Raw genomic sequence first — 18,949 nt, forward strand, 5'->3', positions numbered from 1 at the left:
TTATCAATATAATTATTACTATTTTAGTTTGAATACTTAAAATACATAAAAAGAGGCCATAAATGCTATATGTTCTTAGACTCTATTATCTATTCTTCGTACAGGGAGGGATTTTAGGAACATTTTTTCCTTGTTAGTGAAACGGGAATCCAAATGTGTTGTTCACAGAGGGTGTAGAATAAGATACGTACAGAAACTCAATGTAAAAGTAACATTTTTGTGAAAGAGTCATCAAAAAGTGAATTTATACTCAGGCTAGCTCCAGCCTAAAGCTCTAGAGAAAAACAGCAAAAGAAACAAACTTGAAGTAAACTGAAAAGGACATGAATGACGTGTGCATGACGAAGAAACAGCAATGTGTGTGTATACATGCTATAAAGTAGACCACTAATTAGCAAGGAAAAAAAGTGGATCGTCATTCCCAGTCGGGAATAACATTGATGTCACAAAATTGGATCGACAACAAACTAACAATTAAACTAATCAACCATTCAGGAACATATAATTTAACGTGAAAAATTCAAATCGAAAAAAATTACGAACAGAAATAATAAAATATCACTAACCAAATATTAGTAATACAAAAGTGATATATCTGCAACTAATTCCAAAACATTGGGACCTATTTATAGACCTAAAATCATCTGTAAATGTACACAAAAAATTATATTCTGATGAGAAGATGATTCATAAGACACTACAACAGTTTCGACTTTTACCGGCGGTAGAAAAACTGCCGGAAAAAGTTGAAAAACCGCCGGTAAAAATTTTTTTGACAGTAATTATAATCGCCGAAAATACCTCCGTCGGAAAAGTTTACCGGCAGTTGAAAACCGCCGGGAAATATTATTTGCCGGCGGTTTATAAAAACAGCCAGTAAAAATAATAATTACCGGCGGTATTTCAAAATCGCTGGTGATGTTAGACCTTTACCGGCGGTTTAAGAACCGCCGGTGAAGGTTTATACCGGCGATTTTAAAACCGCCGGAAAAGTGTTTTACCAAGTATTTTTTTCGGCGGTTAGTAAACCGCCGGGAAAGGTCAATCACCCACCATTTTAAAATTGATTTCAAAAACCGTTTACCTGTACATCATCATCATCTCACGTAGGAGGACTGTTACACTAAGCAACCAGATTGACTTGGCCTCAAAATCACTCCCAAAAAATCTAAAATTACCCACAATATATACCAACAATTCAAGCCTTTATTCCCACATACTCAGTCTCCTCTACCCAAAGTTAGCAAAAGCAAACATTTTGTAAAAATAATATATTCTACACAAATTCAGCAAAGCAAAGAGGGAGAAAGCAAAATGACTAAAAGAGAGAGAGAGCCAGCCAGAACATCGTCGTCGTCGTCCCTCTTGCACTTACTCCTCTCCAATTGCATAACACCACAAGAAAGAGAAATAGAGACAGTAACTACTGCCTTAAAAACCCATCAAAGAATCATACCCTTGACTCAAACTCAATAAGTATAAGCATAAGCATAAGTTAAATAGTAAATTCCACAAGAACAGCAACACTCATTGTTGAAATAAATATTATTTATTGTCTAAAAATTAAATAAAATACTCTAATTTAATTATTAATATGAGTAAAAGCCAACTAGAGACAAAAAGCCTAAACAAAAAGTAATTAAATTAATATTTTGCAATGAATATGGTCATGTACATTACCTTGATAGCTAGCAGCTGCCACTTGTCAAAATATGATAATGTGGACTACATAAAAAATTAAGAAAATTTAATTACTAACCCACTTGAATCTCAGTCATTTCATTTGAACGTAAATGGTAACAAAGATTGTAAATAGATGCAGAAGATATAACTTGAAAATGCAACTTGCCACATGACACAAAATATAACTGCAAGAAAGACCAGGAGACCGATATTTCATTCTACAACAACATTTCTAAATAAGGGCACTTCCCAATGCCCTTATTTAAAACATATATTTGGGTATCTATAAATAGAGAGAAGGATTAGAAACAAAACAAGAGCGATACGTGTCTGTGCTTGACAGGCAATTAAGTTAATTCTCTTTATGGATATGGTTGGTTTTAACATGGCAAAACCAATTTGAGCATCCCTTTGTCTACTGTGTTAAGTCGTTTTCACTTTTTATTTTTGTGTTAATCATAAAAACAATTCATTTATAAAAGCTATCTGTTATTATTTGTCTTTTTCTTGAAATATATATATATTTCCCCTGACCTTGCCTTTAAGATCTTGTGGCCCTTAAATAGCTTTAAAAAAAAATAAAGGAAAACATGTACTGAAATGAGTAAAGGATGTGCTAAACGTGCGAGCGAGCGAAACGGTGTCACATGAATCAGGCGTAGAAGCAAAGAATAGAAAGGAGTCGTTGACATACATATCCGAAGACAAATTACATATGTTTGAATTAAAAGATCAAACTTCTGTCCTGTTACGTGGGGATAAATGTACCTACGTGTAGTAATTTTCTTGCCATAAAAATGTAATGTATGAATGAACTTGAGCAAAAACCAGAAGACATACCTCTTTCGCTCTACAGAGAAGAGACCGACAGCATTCAGTAGGTCATATGTCCTCGGGTAAGTGTCAAATGGCTCGCACCTGTGGCAAATATGATTTCTCATGACTAAATTCAAGACAATGTCTTTGGCTTTCTGTCAAGAGTTGCCTAATCATACAATAATAACCAACGCATTCTACAGGATCAATAGGATTTGAACCTCACTCAAAGTCCTAATTACATAACAAATACATAGATCGATAAATACCTCAAGTAAGAGGAAGACAAGATGTGGCGAGAGCGAGCGCAGCTGAGCGAGTGAGGGCGAGAGCGATTGAGGGCAAGCGCGACTGAGAGTAAGCGAACGAGAGCGACTGAGAGTAAGCGAGCGAGAGCGAGGGCGAGGGAGGTCGCGACTCAGTGGCGTGAGCGAGGGCGAGGGAGCGAGCGAGAGAGACACAGCGAGGCGTGAGCGAGAAAGGGTTCTAGGGTTTGCAGGGAGGATTTAATTTGGAAGAGAAGGGGGTGAGGGGAAGATTTGGGCGGGGGCGCGGGCCGGGGGGTGAATTTTGGTGGGATTAAATCATATCCCCGGCGGTTTTTGTAACCGCCGAGGATGGACAAAATTAACCGGCGATTTTCATAAACCGTCGGGGATGTGCATGATATAGCCGGCGGTTTTTAAAAACTGCCGGGGATGTGTATGCCATATTCGGCGGTTTTATACACCGCCTGGGATTGTGTTAAATCCCCGGCGGTTTTATAAACCGCCGGGGATTGTGGTATATTCCCGACAATTATGAAACCGCCAGGAAAAATTCGCCGGTAATACCCCAACTTCTTGTAGTGAGAATATTCCTTCAGATGAAATAAATCTCACAAAAATTAAATTTAACAACATCATAATCACAATCAAATTTGAAATCATAATTACGGTCAAATTAAAAGTCTCAATCTTAGACAAATTTAAATTCCGAGTCACAATTGTAACAATCTCCACCTTGATACGAAATTCAAATATGAAATTATCCAAAATTCTTTCTTTCAACAAAATCACAAAGAATTAATCTCCTAATAAATATCAATCAAGACTGCACCATAAGAAATACCACATAAAATTTACTACAGTGGATATCTTCAACCGCACTTAAAGCATAGTTAGAAATCAATCTCAACATATCTTTGTTGATCTTAATAACTCCACATTTATTAATATAAATCCTTCTTGATAACTTCACTTTCATATAAATCCATTTGTCCAAAATTGCACATATCTTAACCAGCCATTGCGAGAATCAAATATTTCAATCCAATACTGGAATATCATACTTCAAGGTAGCCAATATGAAGATCAAATAAAGCCAAGCGGTCGATAAACAAAATCCCACTTTAAAATGAACTAAAATACCAGATCTAGATCAAATCTGAACATAAAAACAGAACTGGATCTATTACTCTGGCTAGCTGGATCTGAAGCTAGTCAGATCCTAGCAAGTTGGGTCGACTAAGATCTGGGCTAGATCTGGGTATGTTATAGAACCTTAAAGCTTGAAACTTCCTGCAATGTGGGAAACCCAATTGACAATGACAGATGGGTTAACAGAAGACAAGTAGCAAGGAAGGCCGATGGTCAACAATAGAGGAGCAAGACGACGAAGGCTAGCTGATGATTAACGGTGGAAGAAAGAGCAGATCGAAAACAAGAAGCTCGACAGCAACAGACGATGTTCCAATTGACGAATACGTGAATGGCGAAGGCCAAATCTAAAGCGACGATGAGGGTAAAGGTGATCGATATATGGTGAAGGCGGGGTTGTTGGCGATGGAATAAGAGGTGGACATGCGACAGTGGCGAGGGTTGAACATGCTGGGCAACTTGAAACCAGTTGATGCAGATGATGATACAGATCTAACAGTTGAGATCTACCAAATGTTAATGGTTTAATCCAATAGCTCTGATACCAGTTTGTTACGAAATTTGATCGACCACAAACTAACAATCAAACCAATCAACCATGCACGAACATAGAATTTAATGTGAAAAACCCAAATCGAGAAAAATCATGGGCAGAAATAACAAAATATCACTAACTAAATATTGGTAATACAAAAAATAATATAGTTGCAATTAATTTCAGAATATTGGATACTTATTTATAGACATAAAATCATTTGTAGATGTATACAAAAAATTATATCTAAAAAGAAGATGATTTATAAGGATATTCCTCCAGACAGAGTCGACTCAACGAGTTTGGGGGCCTTATGTGAAAAAATTTGTCGAGACCTTCTCAAGAGTATTAATTGATTTTTGTAAACAAAAATAAATAACACACTTTTTTTCAAAAAAAAAAATCATCATTTTACTAAATTAAAAAAGAAAAAAAAAGTTGAAATTCAATCAATTACAAAATACAATAATCTCTTAACGATAGTAAATTTTTAACTAAAATATAATGTCTCAGAAATAAATAAATAACTTATTACAATAGACAAAGAAAAACAAAACTAATTATTGTTAAAATTCTAAGAAGGTTGGTGCAAGTCTGGTAAAAAACTATACATTCTTGACTTTTTAATTTTTATTGGAAACAAAGACCAAGCTTTAGGTTTAGATTATATATTGTATTTTAATTTTTTAATAAAATATTTATTATTAAAAAATAAAATATACATATATAAATTATGACATTTTAACTTTGGGGCCTTCTTACTATTGAGGCCTTAGGCTACCGCCTGCTTGGCTTAACAGATGAGTTGGTTCTACCTCTAAATGAGATAAATTTTATATAAAATTAAATTTCACAACATCATAATTATAATTAAATTCGAAGTCATAATCACAATTAAATTAGAAATTTTAATCTTAGTCAAATTTAAATTCTAAATCACAATTATAACAATTAACTACTTATTTGAATATTAATAATGAGGAGTAATACCTTGTGCCGATTAACCATGAAGAACGCTCAATGTCAATGCTCAACATGGTTACGCTGTTGCCTTCTTAGTTTGACATTTTAATTGTCAAACATATTGCGGCTAGAACTAGGAGCCCTCCATTTCTCTAACCCGAACACGTCCTTATAAATTCCAAACCCAAACCCAAACCTCCAACACATCACAGATTCAAAAGCAAGAACCCCAAAATGACAACTTCAACTCTTGTATTATTATTAGTTTCAACGTTCCTGGCAGCATTTCTTCATCCTTCTTCTTCATGGGCAGCTTCTGATTCTAACCTTCAGGCATTCATTCAGTGCCTCGACAGCCATTCCGACCCTTCTTTTCCGGCCTCGCCGGCCGTCTACACTCCCAACAACTCTTCCTATTCTTCTGTTCTTCAGGCTTACATTCGAAACCTCAGGTTCAACGAATCTTTCACCCCCAAACCAGTGCTCATTCTCACTGCATTGCACGAGTCCCACATCCAGGCTTCCATTATTTGCGGCAAAGCTCATGGCCTCCAGATGAAGATCCGAAGTGGCGGCCATGATTTCGAAGGAATCTCGTATTGGTCTGAGGTTTCCTTCTTTATTCTTGACCTGTTTAACTTTAGATCCATCAATATCAGTATAGAAGACGAGACCGCTTGGGTTCAAGTTGGCGCAACTCTTGGCGAAGTCTACTACCGAATCGCCGAGAAAAGAAAAACCCATGGCTTCCCCGCCGGAGTTTGCCCGACTGTTGGCGTTGGCGGCCACATTAGCGGCGGTGGATATGGTAATGATGTTGTTAAGAATTAGAACCATTTGAGTTAATTAGGTTTATTTTTATATCTATTTAGGGGTTGTTAATGAAAAATTAAAAAAATTGCTTAAATTCCAACATTTTTATTACTAACTTAGAGATTTAGAAAATATATATTTTTAAAAAAAAATTCTTAAACCATCTCCATTTCTTTAACATTTAAGAATTGAAAAACATAAAAAGAAATTCTTTAGAAAGGAATGCTTTTTAAAATTTAAAAAATTATCGCTTATATATAGACACACACATACAGGAGAACAAAAATTTGATTTACCCGAAATAATTGAAATTGTCAGTTTCATTTGATTTTTTTCTTACATCAAATCGGTTCGATTAATTTTTTTCAAAAATTTAATTTTTAGTTCAATTTCTTAGTTTAAAGAATTGAATTAGCTGAGTCGATCGAACTTTAAAACTATATTATTTTGACTTAAGAAAAATAATATTGTTCTGATATTTATAAAACGACCACATTTTCTTCGATTTTGTGTTTTCTATAGGTTATTTTGATATTTTTCAATTTTTTTATTTTTTTTGGTTTAATCGATTCAATTTGCTTTATATAGTTTAGTTTCGATTTTTTCGATTATCTGTTAATTTAATTTTTTGAATTAATAAGTAACTTCGATTCTATTTTGCTTCTCAAATCGATTTAGTTACTTAATGAATTTCGATCAATTCTGTCACACTTCTGCACATACACACAACATTTCAAAGTTGATATAAATAAATAGTATAATCTTATATTTCATTTTAGGGTACTGTTAAATGCACTACATATTTATTATATCTCAATTTTAGAAAAATAAAAAATGTTTAATGAAAAACACACTATTTAGCTGTACACTTCATTTCATTCAGTTTTGATTCTGACATGTTTATTTTCACAGGTAATATGATGAGGAAATACGGTCTCACGGTCGATAACGTCGTCGACGCACAAATAATCGACGTCAATGGCAGGCTTCTGGACCGAGAGGCCATGGGCGAGGACTTGTTCTGGGCCATCACCGGCGGCGGAGGATCCAGCTACGGAGTCGTTCTCGCCTACAAAATCAAACTGGTGGCTATCCCCGAAACAGTGACTGTCTTCCAAGTCGAACGAACCCTAGACCAAAACGCCACCGACCTCGTTCACCGCTGGACGGAAGTGGCCGACGAGTTGGACCAAGATCTCTTCATCAGACTGATAATATACGTCGTCAACAGCAGCACGACCGGCGAAAAGACGATCCGGGCGTCGTTCATCGCCTTGTTCCTGGGAGACTCCGAGAGGCTCCTTTCTATAATGAACCAAAGCTTCCCCGAACTGGGTTTGAAAAAATTAGATTGCACCGAAATGAGCTGGGTTGAATCGGTTCTCTACTATACCAGCTTCCCCACCGGAACGCCGGTGAACGTTCTACTGAGCAGAACTCCCCAAGTTCTCACCCATCGGAAGTGGAAATCGGACTACTTGACCAAACCAATTCCAAATGAAGGTCTGGAATTCATATGGAAGAAGATGATCGAGCTGGAACGACCCGTGCTGACGTTCAACCCCTACGGAGGGAAGATGGCTGAGATCTCGGCGTCGGCGAAGCCGTTTCCGCACCGCGCCGGAAACATCTGCAAAATCCAGTACGACACGGACTGGGACGAAGATGGCAAAGAGGCGGCGAACTACTATGTGAATCTGACGAGGAAGCTATACGAATATATGACTCCATTTGTGTCCAAGTTCCCGAGGCAAGCGTTCTGGAATTACAGAGATCTTGACTTGGGGATCAACCACAACGGCCGGAAAAGCTTCGCTGAAGCAGCTGGTTATGGGATTAAGTATTTCATGGGGAATTACAAGAGGTTGGTGCAGATAAAGACGAAGGTGGATCCTGATAATTTCTTCAGAAACGAGCAGAGTATTCCAGTCGATCCACATGCAATGAAATAAGATGAAGGATTAATTTATAGAATTATAGAACAAGCATAAGCTGCTTTGATTTGTGTACCACCTATATATATATATATATATAATGTTTCTTCTCGATGCTGTACGAAGATAGAAAACATATTGTATTGTTAGTTTACATGGATTTTAAAACTAGTAAAGAATAAATGGAAGAAAATAAAAGCATTGTTTTACTTACTTGCGTTATGATGAAAATGGCCTTCTTAATTATACGTATTTCTTACTTGTGTTATCCATGTAATAATAATATTTTTAAGATGATCGAAGGTTATATTTATTTTATTTATTTACTTATTTAATTTAAAACTTATTGGCTTCAGTCTGTTTGATACTGACTTAACTGATTTATTAAACTCTTGATTTTGGACTGAATTTAGCTCCTTTCATATTACCAAAGAGTAACACGAGAGATCACGTTAATTAAATCATTAGCTTTAATTAAAACAAATATTATTAGTAACTCTTCTCCCTAACAAAAAACCAAAAAAAAAAAAAAAATGCCTCAAGACATTTTGATTAGCCTTTTGAAAAATATTCTTTTTGTTGGTTCTCTTAAAAAATATTAACAAATGCAAAGTATATATATAGTTTTGTTAACTGCATTAAATTGTTAAAAAGTAAGAAGATAAATTGAATATAAAGAATTTGATGAAAAGGTATGGAAGAATATTTCCACTGTATTGTCTTTTCTTTACAATTGATTACCTATATATACAAGAGGTTCTAAACTATTTACCTTAAATCTGGTCTATTACAATAAATCAAGAATATTTATTGAGCTGAAAATAGGAAAACTATATTACAACATAAGAAAAGAAATATATCAAGAAAAAGAAAAGAAATATTAATACTCCCCCTCAAATAGGAGAGTGAACTTTGTGAACTCCCAACTTGTTGCATAGTGTGTGAAATGATCTTTGCCCAATGCCTTGGTGAACATATTTGTTGCCCAATGCCTTGGTGAACATATTTGCCAACTATAAACGGGTAAGCGCATACAAGGGGGTGATTAGGCCTGCTTGCACTTTTTCTCGAATAATGTGACAATTAATCTCAATGTGTTTTGTCCATTTATGAAATACTAGATTGGCCACGAAATATATATATAATGATGTTTGATTGTCACATAACTGAGGTATGGGAGAAGATTAAGTAACTCTCATGTCTTATAAGATGTATTGTAACCAAGTCAATTCCAAGCAAGTGTTTTTCATGGCCAAGTACTCTGCCTCTTGGCCAAGTACTCTCAGATGATCTTGAGACATTTGTCTATTTCTTGAATTTTCATGAAATCAGAGAATTCCCGAGGAAATTGCTATGCTCTGTAACTGATCTCCTTATGACACTGCAACTTGTCCAATCTGAATCACATAAGGCTTTGAGAGCAAGATTGTTTGTGAAAGGGAATAATAAACCTTGACTCGGTGTACTTTTGACATATCTAAAATCCTGCAAAGTAGCATCCCAATGCGGCTTTCTAGACTCATGCATGAATTGGCTTAATGTCCGAACGAAATACACTATGTCTGGTCTTGTGACAATGACGTATATCAATCTTCTATATTTGGTCGGTAGGCTATCTATGGGAGTAAGCTCCAAATTTTGTTCCATTGGAAATAATCTGGCCGTGCACCAAGAAGTCATGTATATTCTGAAGTAGATATAGTGCGTGGAAGTTTGGTGTCAACGAATTGTGGAATGGTATCTGTTTCATCATTTGGAGACGCAAGAGTAGTATCCTGCTAGTTAAGATCAAGTAATATGTCTAGAAAGTGTGGTTGGTTAATTTGTAGGGTGCGTGACTTTGAGTGATACTACAAGAATTTAGGCTTCTTGTGATAAATTAATTTGTCATAATAACTATGAAAATTATCACAACAAATTTATTATGACGAAATTAATTTGTCACAAATTGTCACAATATCATCAGTTTTATTGTGACAAAGAGTATTTTGTTACTTAAATTAGCTTATTATGACAAATTATTTATTGTAAAAGAAAATATTTTTGTCATAATAAATAATATTTAGTCACAATAAATCTAAATTTTAGATACAAATCATATGTTTTATCTCGACAAAGTGTATCTAGTGAGAAAAAATATTTTTCCACAATTTAAACAATAACAAACCTTATTTAAAATAATTTTTAATGTGATAAAATAAATTGTCACTTATTAGGTAAATTGACAACAAATTTTTTTGCACATTTAATTTTGTCAATTATTTAATATTGTGACAAATAATTTTTTGACAATATAAAAACAGTGACAAAACAAAATTTTCAAAATTATTCAATAGTGATAAAATATTTTTGTTAATGTCCCAATAGTGATAAAAATATTTATGTCAATAATTCATACAAACGACAAATTTTTTAGTAAGAAAATATTAACGATAATGAAATTATTTTTTCACAAAATCATAAAAAGTGAAAAATATTTTTGTCAAAATTGAAATAATTTTTAATAATAAAATATTACCTAATATTTTTAGGAATTGTGCCCTTACAATAATTAGCAACGAAATAATTCAAGCAAGAAAAGATAAAATGGCAGCTCAAATAGAAGCGACATAACGTATGACAAATATCACTACAAGAAAAATTATAAAAATTCCATCACTAAATTTTTTAATGACGAGTTTAGTGATGGGTAAGAAATCCATCACTAAAGTGAGCGTCACTAAATTTTAGTGACGAATTTTTCAATTCCGTCATAAATCTGTGACGGGACATGTCCCGTCATAGATCTGTGACGACTCTGCAACCCTATCACTGATCTGTGATAGGAATTTTTCGTCATAGATCCTTTTAAAAAATTAAAAAAATAAAATTTTAAAATAAAAAAATAAAAATTTAATAAATAACAAGAAAAGTTTTTAAAAATTTAAATTATATATAATAAATAAAATTTTAAAATTAATTATAGAAATAATTAAAAATTAACATTAAAAAAATATTAAATTTAGAAATTGAAAACTTTTACTGTTTTAAATAAAAAATAAAAACTAAAAATAATATTTATTAATATAATTACATAACAAAATAGGATACATTTATACTATGACTACTAAATAACAATCAATAAATTTTACATTTTAATTTCTAAATGTAACAAATAATATAAACAATTAAACTAAAACTAAACTACACAAAATAACTAAAATTAAATTAACACAAAATAACTAACTTTAAACAATTAAACTAAACTAAACTAACAACACAAAATAACTAAAATTAAACTAACAAAAAATAACTAACTTTAAACAATTAAACTAAACTAAACTAATAACACAAAATAACTAAACAACACAGAATAATTAAAATTAAACTAACATAAAATTACTATTAACTGAATAATAAAATTAACCTTAAATTAAATTACCTCCAAAATATTGAAAAAACGATAGTAATGGCACAGAGGCAACAACGAACGAAGAAAACAACACGAAGGGAGATAGGGGAGAAAAGAGAAATCGCAGAGGGAGATGGGGGAGAAGAGAGAAATTGCAGAGGGAGATGGAAAAGAAGAAAACAACGCGGGGAGAAGAGAAAGAGGTCAGAATTTTAAAGTCATTTAGTGACGGGCTATTAGCCCCGTCACTAAACAGCGAATTTAGTGATGGGGCTATGAGTCCCCATCTCTAAATCTTAAATTTTATATAAAACTAACCTTAAATTTTTTAGTGACAGGTGTCTGTCACTAAATTCGTCACTAATTTGTAATGGGTATGTTCTCGTCACAAAATTCGTCACTAAATTTAAATTTTCTTGTAGTGTATTGGAATTAATATTATTCAATAATTGATAATCACTTTGGATAAGTTAATGATGTTGAACAATTTAAAGAAAAACAAATATGCTGCTTCTCCTTACATATATAAGCTAAAACTAACTTAGATAAACTAAATGAGTTAAAACAAAACTTAAAATGAAAGAAAATCATTCTATTTAACAAACAAACTTGACAATAAGTCTCCTAAAGACGGTCTTGCAACAACTATGCTAGGAAGTCCACTCAAAGGTATCGATTGTCCAACTCTCTTTGTTAAGTCACGCTTGCAATTCAAATAGAATTAACAATTAGAATAGGCAAATCAGTGCAAACTACTATATATATGGTGATGGAGAATGAGGTTGTTTCTCACTTCTTGTATAACTGGCAAACCATTAGGCGACTCACAGTGGACTTTGCAGATAAAGAAAATTATTAACATTTTACAATTACAAAGCATATAGCAAAGCAGTCAACAGTTTTTGAAGTGAAAACCAATTAATATATGGTTATACTTACAATTTTTGTAAGCTGGTAACTATTCCAAGCAAGAATGGAATTGAACCGTGAATACTGGTTTCACTCAAGTTTATGTAAATGTGTAAGTTAAAATAAGGGATTGAAGATGTGTCCAGAGTCACAGTGACTATCACTTTAACAAGCTGAAATCAATTTTTGTAAGTGGTTTTTCTTGTTCAGTATCATTTCATTTACATTAACAATGGATAACGGACCCATTTTTTCCAACCCCAAGCTAAAATGGTAAATCAGGTATTTCCACTTGTCATGTCAAATCAATTTTCTATAAAAATCAGCAAGTTGACATACAAAAGAGAAGGAATACTGTTTCTGTGAAATCCAACAAGTTGACATCCACCTTCTTGAAAGTGAAAAAAGTATGCTAGAGGAGTTTAAGCTTGACTTAAAGTATACTAGAGTTGGCTATTCATAACAAAATTCAGCTTCTCATTATTAGAGTTACTTTAACCTTGTATGAACTTTTAAAAAAGTAAACTTTAAAAGCAAGTAAATAAAAGAAGAGCCTAATTAGGTAAATATCCACTTTACTAAACCTAACAAAATTGAGTTCGATTCCAGCAGACCCGTTATTTAAATTTCATAAATATACTCTTCAATAAAAAATGCACACACAGTCGAAGTGAATCATAAATTCAGAAAAATTAAAGAAAAACGTATAAAGAAAAATCAGATATAAAAAATACAAAATCAGTCATGTGAGAGAGAGAAAGAGAGAGAGAGAGACCTGATCAGCCAAGAGGCTGAATCAACACACCATTAAATGAGGCAATTACATTAAACTCTTTGCCATATACAAAGATCATATTTCTCCATCTTGGACTAACATTACAGCAACTGAACTCAGAAACAAAAAATTCAAAATATGCCTACAGCCAATAACTGATTTAAGGCAAGCCCATACAAGCATTTCGATGGGCAGAAAACATATACTACAAAAAAATTGGATTTTAGGGACGCCTTTTTTTGTCATTTGGCAGCATGCAGTTTGAAAACCATCGCTCAATTTCAATGATTTTTGCGGTCATTATTTCCCCTGCGCACGTAAGGCTATCGGTAGCGATCAATCGTGCGCGCGGGGCAGCCTATCTGGCCACATGCGCACTCACGCACCGTGCCCCAGCCCCTACGTGCAATGCTGGAATTGCCTTCCCTAATTTTGATCCTAGGACATCCTGTATGCGCGTGCGTACATGAAGTCAACTGATCTACAAAACCTCCGGGTTATATATCCGTGCATATGAATTATATAGTAATCCAACCATTATTTTTTAAAATTACATTTGGACCCATAAACTAAAGTTTTCATAATTACATTTCGACTACCCAAATTCTTGAAATTACACCCCATAAACTCAAGTTTCTAGAATTACATTTTGACCTCCCAAAGTTTAGAAAATTACACTTGAACCCCCAAAAATTTCTATAATTACACTTAGGCCCCTCAAGTTTTCAAAATTACACATGGCCCCAAATTAAATAAAATAAAAAGAATAATGGAATAAATTAAAAATAAATTTAATTAATTAATTGATTAAAAAATAAAAAGAAGAGTTAGGATATTTTTTAAAAATTTCTTTTATAAATTATCAAAATTTTATATATTTTTAATATGAACATTAGATTATTTTTTGCGTCAGTTCTTTAAAATAGTTGCAAAATTTAAATTTTACAGCAGTTTTTAATCACTACAAATATTAATTTAATTTTTTTAGTGATTAAATTAATAAATTTTGCGACGATTCTTAACTATCGCAAATGTTAATTTAATTTAATTTTTTAATTATTAAATTATTTTCTAAATTTAACGGTGATTTCTCAAAAATCGTCTGAAATTTTAATTTTAAATTTTTAAATTTTGCAATGATTTTTTAAAATTGTCGCAAAATATTAAAGAAATCGCTGCAAAATAACCCTTTTTTTGTAATGATATTGCTTCAGAATTAGGTTACATGATCTGAATGTCGTCCAAAAAACTACAATCCTGTTACTGCGTGCAGCTGCAATGGATCAGATTTATGACCCATGTTCAAATACAAATCCTGACTTGTCAAATACAAATACATCCAAATTTATCCACCAAGTTCAATCTGGTCAAATTTCATAACATTAGTTATTCACATGAGGCACAACTGTAATGGGATTGGCTTGATAGTGTAAGACCCCCTTAAAAATATTTGCTTTGCAATATTATTTAGTGCACGAGAATCATGATTTTAAAAAATAGTGGAAGCTTTTTGTCTAACAAAATAACCTATGTTTATTCTTTACCAATAATTATCTCCAAAAGATTGAGAAGTCTAGTGTTAGGAACTAAAGCTTTAGGAATAGAACACATCTTCAGTACATTATTTGTAACTGTTTGAAGATTATATTGATATCAAGAATTACAGAGTAAGATTTAGTGATATTTGCTTAAGAGATTAAGAAATCTAAACTTGAGAGGTTCTGTTTTCTTGGTTGAAAAATCTATATCTTGTATTGCAACTATGTGAAATTAAGTATATCTTAACATTTATAACTTTTAAAACCTAACCCTTTGGGTTTGGGAAATATTGTTGATCTAATTGAGTGAGGTCAGAATAGATAAAAGTTTGACTTTCTTACAGTTTATGTTTATTGAGTATGGAATTGAATTCCAAAATTTTAATATGTTATAGTACACGAACATATATCTCTGATACATTTTAACCACCTAAAAAGCAGTTTTCTACAATTGTTTAGAATGTTGAAATATGATGTATGTTATCAGTGATATTAGGTTGCAATGACAAATTCATGAACTTTTATCTAATTATTTGCATACTCAATTTTGACAAACCACTCAAGTCTAGAATGTTTATTGACAAATTCATAATAAACTTTCCATAGATAAGCTGAAAGATAAAAGTTCAATTTTTATTCAGAAATTCTTATCTTATAGTATAAATATAAAATACTTCAATTTAATTTAGGCATGCCGAGCATTCATTAAACATGTCAATGGATTGCAAGAGATCATAGCAATACCAACGATAAATACAATAGAGCACATACCTAATTTCAATTTCTTGTTTCCCTGAATTATGTCGTTCCCAGCAATGTTTACAAGGGAAAATTTCAGTTGTTGCCCAATCTTCACTACTTGGTTGCAATTTTCTACTTTTCTGAAATATAGTCAGCATATCCACGAACCACTACTTAATAGTTAAAATATGAACAAAAAGAAATTTTCACCATGCCAGCAAATTAGCTTCTACCCATAAATAAGCAAATCCAAAATGGTTGATTTAGACTATGATAGCCCAACCAATCCCCCTAAGAAATGCTACTAATGACTTTGTCATCATTAACATCATTGCCAAGTCCGACCAATACTTTGAATTAGAGGCTTTGATCCAAGAAATACTGTTAAATTACATTGACATATATATGCAATTATACGGGAACAATGATGAAAAATTAAACAAACAAACCTAGCTAGAGTCAATATTTCCTATGGTAATGGGCTATAAAGGCTTTGATATGCCTCATTCTAAATGCATCATTAAAACTACTTAATGTGGTAACTAACTCAAATATGAGGAGAGAAACTTGACCAACGATGGAGCTGGAGGCGTCAGAGATAGTAGGCTAGAGGTTGTGGCAGTAGAGGTGATGAATATATATTGGAGCTGCGACGATAGAGGCGGCGACCAAGAGGAGGCCACAATGTAGAGGTGATGTAGAGGCATCGAGGAGGCCACGATGGAGCAGAAGGCGAAGGCGATGGGCTGGAAGTGGCGACGATAAGAGTATGAGAGAGAGAAAGAGAGAAAATAAGGGGCTAGAGATGAAGAAGGCATTGGGAATTTGCCGGAGAGAAAGAGGTGGGGCCTCTCCCACCATTATTTTTTATTTTTTTATTTGTTTTAAACATTTAGTTGTTAAAATTAAAAATTTTAATTAAAAAAAAAGTAGTATATTAACAATGATTTATTTAGTCTATTGTTAAAATTTATCTTATAATGAAGGATTTATATTTAATTGTTAATAATACTACATTAACCATCAAAATTAATGTCATCATAATTTTTGGTTTTTTTATTTTTTTTGTTAAAATATTTAGTTGTTAAATAAAAATGAAATAATTTATGAAAATAATATTAATAATTATTTGATTGATAAAAATAAAATAATTTAAGATTATGATAACTAATCAAATAATTTAAATTATGACAATTATTAAATTTTTGAAATAATAAATTATGATAATCATCTAAAATATGATAATAAAATAATTTAAATTATTGCATCTAATTAATATTTATTCAAAATTTTAATTATATTATAAATCTACTAATTATAATAAATTAGTTTGATATATAGTATTCTTTTTAATATGTTCATAATTTTTAATATATTATATTATCAAAAAATAATTAATGTTCAATTATAATCGTTTAATAATTATATTCGTGCATTTACATAAAAATATAATTATATTAGGAATTGCTTATATAAGTGTTAGTTAAATCTTAATAATTATTTTCTATTATTTCATGGTTAGAATTGAAAATTTTAATCAATAATGATGAAAAATTGGTATATTAACGATGGAAAAGTGATATATTAACAAAGTAAAGAAATAGTATGATACAACATGCTCATGCATATGAGTGTGTCATGTAGATGAAATTCTTATATATGTGACTCAGGCAAATAGAGAGAGAGAAAGAGAGATTGTAGGGCTAAAATAGCGTGTGGGCGTGTTGGAACGGGTATGGGCGCGATATGGCATACTTGGGGAGCATAGAAGGGCGACATAGGTGTGGCTAGTGCACTGGGGGGCATGACATAGGTGTGGCTGGGAGGTGCATAGACGAGGCATGGTCGTGTGTGGGGTGCGCTAGGCGTGGTTGTGTGGGGTACGATGTCTTTTTTTTTTTTTTTTCTCTTTCCTCCTTTATTATATTATATATTTGATATTTTGATGTATTTAAGTTTTTTCATTGACTCTCAAAATTTTTAATGAAAAATAAAAATTACCAAAAGTCACTACAAGAAAAAACAATTTTAGTGACAAAAAAATCTGTCAATAAAAACATAAAATCTATCACTAAATTTTTAGTGACGAGTTTAGTGACGGGATAAAAATCCGTTGTAAAAAAGGGCGTCATAGAATTTTAAGACGGGGTAAGACAATCTCTTTGCAGATCTGCAACGGGGTATACCACTCCGTCATAAATTTGTGACGGATAATGTACCCGTCACAGATCTGTGACAGGCAAATAGTCCCTTCGCAGATCTGCGACGAGAAATCTGTCCCGTCACAGATCTGCGATGGGCAATTTGCGACAAGTTATCTGGTCGCAAATATTTTTAAATAAAAAAATAAAATATTAAAATTAATTTTGAAATAAAATTATGTTTTTAATTTTAAAATTTATAAAATTAATATTAAAATTAATATTTATTAAAATTAAAATTAATATTAATATTTTGTTTTATAATAATAAAAAATTATAAATAAAATTTTAAAATAAGACAATTAAATAAAATATAAAAAAATAAAATAACAAGAAACATTTTTAAAAAAATAAATAAAATATTAAAAAATAACATTAGAAAGAAAATATTAATATTATCAATGCTTACATTAAAAATAACACAAAATTAACATTGAAAAGAAAATTAATATTAATAAGTAATGAAAATTTCATTTGAAAACTTTCAAATGAAAATTTAATATTGTCAATGTTTACAACATTCAATTACAATCAATCGTCATTATTATTATCATTTATATCATCCTCATTGTCACCCTCGTCTTGATCCACTACCAAGGTCAGATCCATTTGGAATAGTCAATGGTTCAATATTTGCAATAGATTGTTTTGTTGCCCGTTGTATTAATTACTGTATTCATTTCTAACTGTCACGTCATCATTTGTTCTTGCCACTATCGTAGTTGCTGATTCTCAGCCTAGGATTGAAGCAACTCTTAGTTTAATTAGGTAACTCTGAGCCTCATTTGTTCAAACTCTTATGACATATTTGAACATGATTAGTTGGAATGGTTGGCGGATGTAGTTGGATATAGCAAATTAGCTTGGGAGCCCATGAAGTATATTCGACCCTTTTTATTCCGACCACAGATTGAGTGTTGAAGATACTTCCGCACTCAATCTGTCATACTTTTCTTATAAAATTAAAACATTCGTGTAAATTAAAAAATTATTTTAAAATAAAACATTTAATTTAATTTATAAAATACATTTACAGCGATGCCCCTAGATCTGTCATCGACCCACACTTCTTGTCTTTGATCGTCTTTTCTCATGTGGATTCTCCTAAAGAATTCAAATTCATTGGGCTCGTGATTCAATTCAGTTTCCTACGTAAGAAATTAATACATAATATAGTAAAATTTATGAAACTAAACTTATTATATAATTTAAGTAAATTAAAAAAATACAAC

General features: G+C 32.1%; 1 protein-coding gene across 1 annotated transcript; it reads left to right on the plus strand.

Moving 5' to 3' along the window:
- Nucleotides 1-5,640: 5,640 nt before the first annotated feature.
- On the plus strand, nt 5,641-8,345 carry LOC127807477 (berberine bridge enzyme-like 8). The gene is made up of 2 exons (XM_052345347.1): nt 5,641-6,223; nt 7,141-8,345. The coding sequence occupies exons 1-2, from the start codon at nt 5,650-5,652 to the stop codon at nt 8,178-8,180; spliced, it is 1,614 nt and encodes a 537-aa protein (XP_052201307.1). The 5' UTR covers nt 5,641-5,649; the 3' UTR covers nt 8,181-8,345.
- The last annotated feature ends 10,604 nt before the right edge of the window (nt 8,346-18,949 follow it).

This window comes from Diospyros lotus, chromosome 8 (genome assembly GCF_014633365.1).
Source record: "Diospyros lotus cultivar Yz01 chromosome 8, ASM1463336v1, whole genome shotgun sequence".
NCBI classification, from domain to species: domain Eukaryota; kingdom Viridiplantae; phylum Streptophyta; class Magnoliopsida; order Ericales; family Ebenaceae; genus Diospyros; species Diospyros lotus.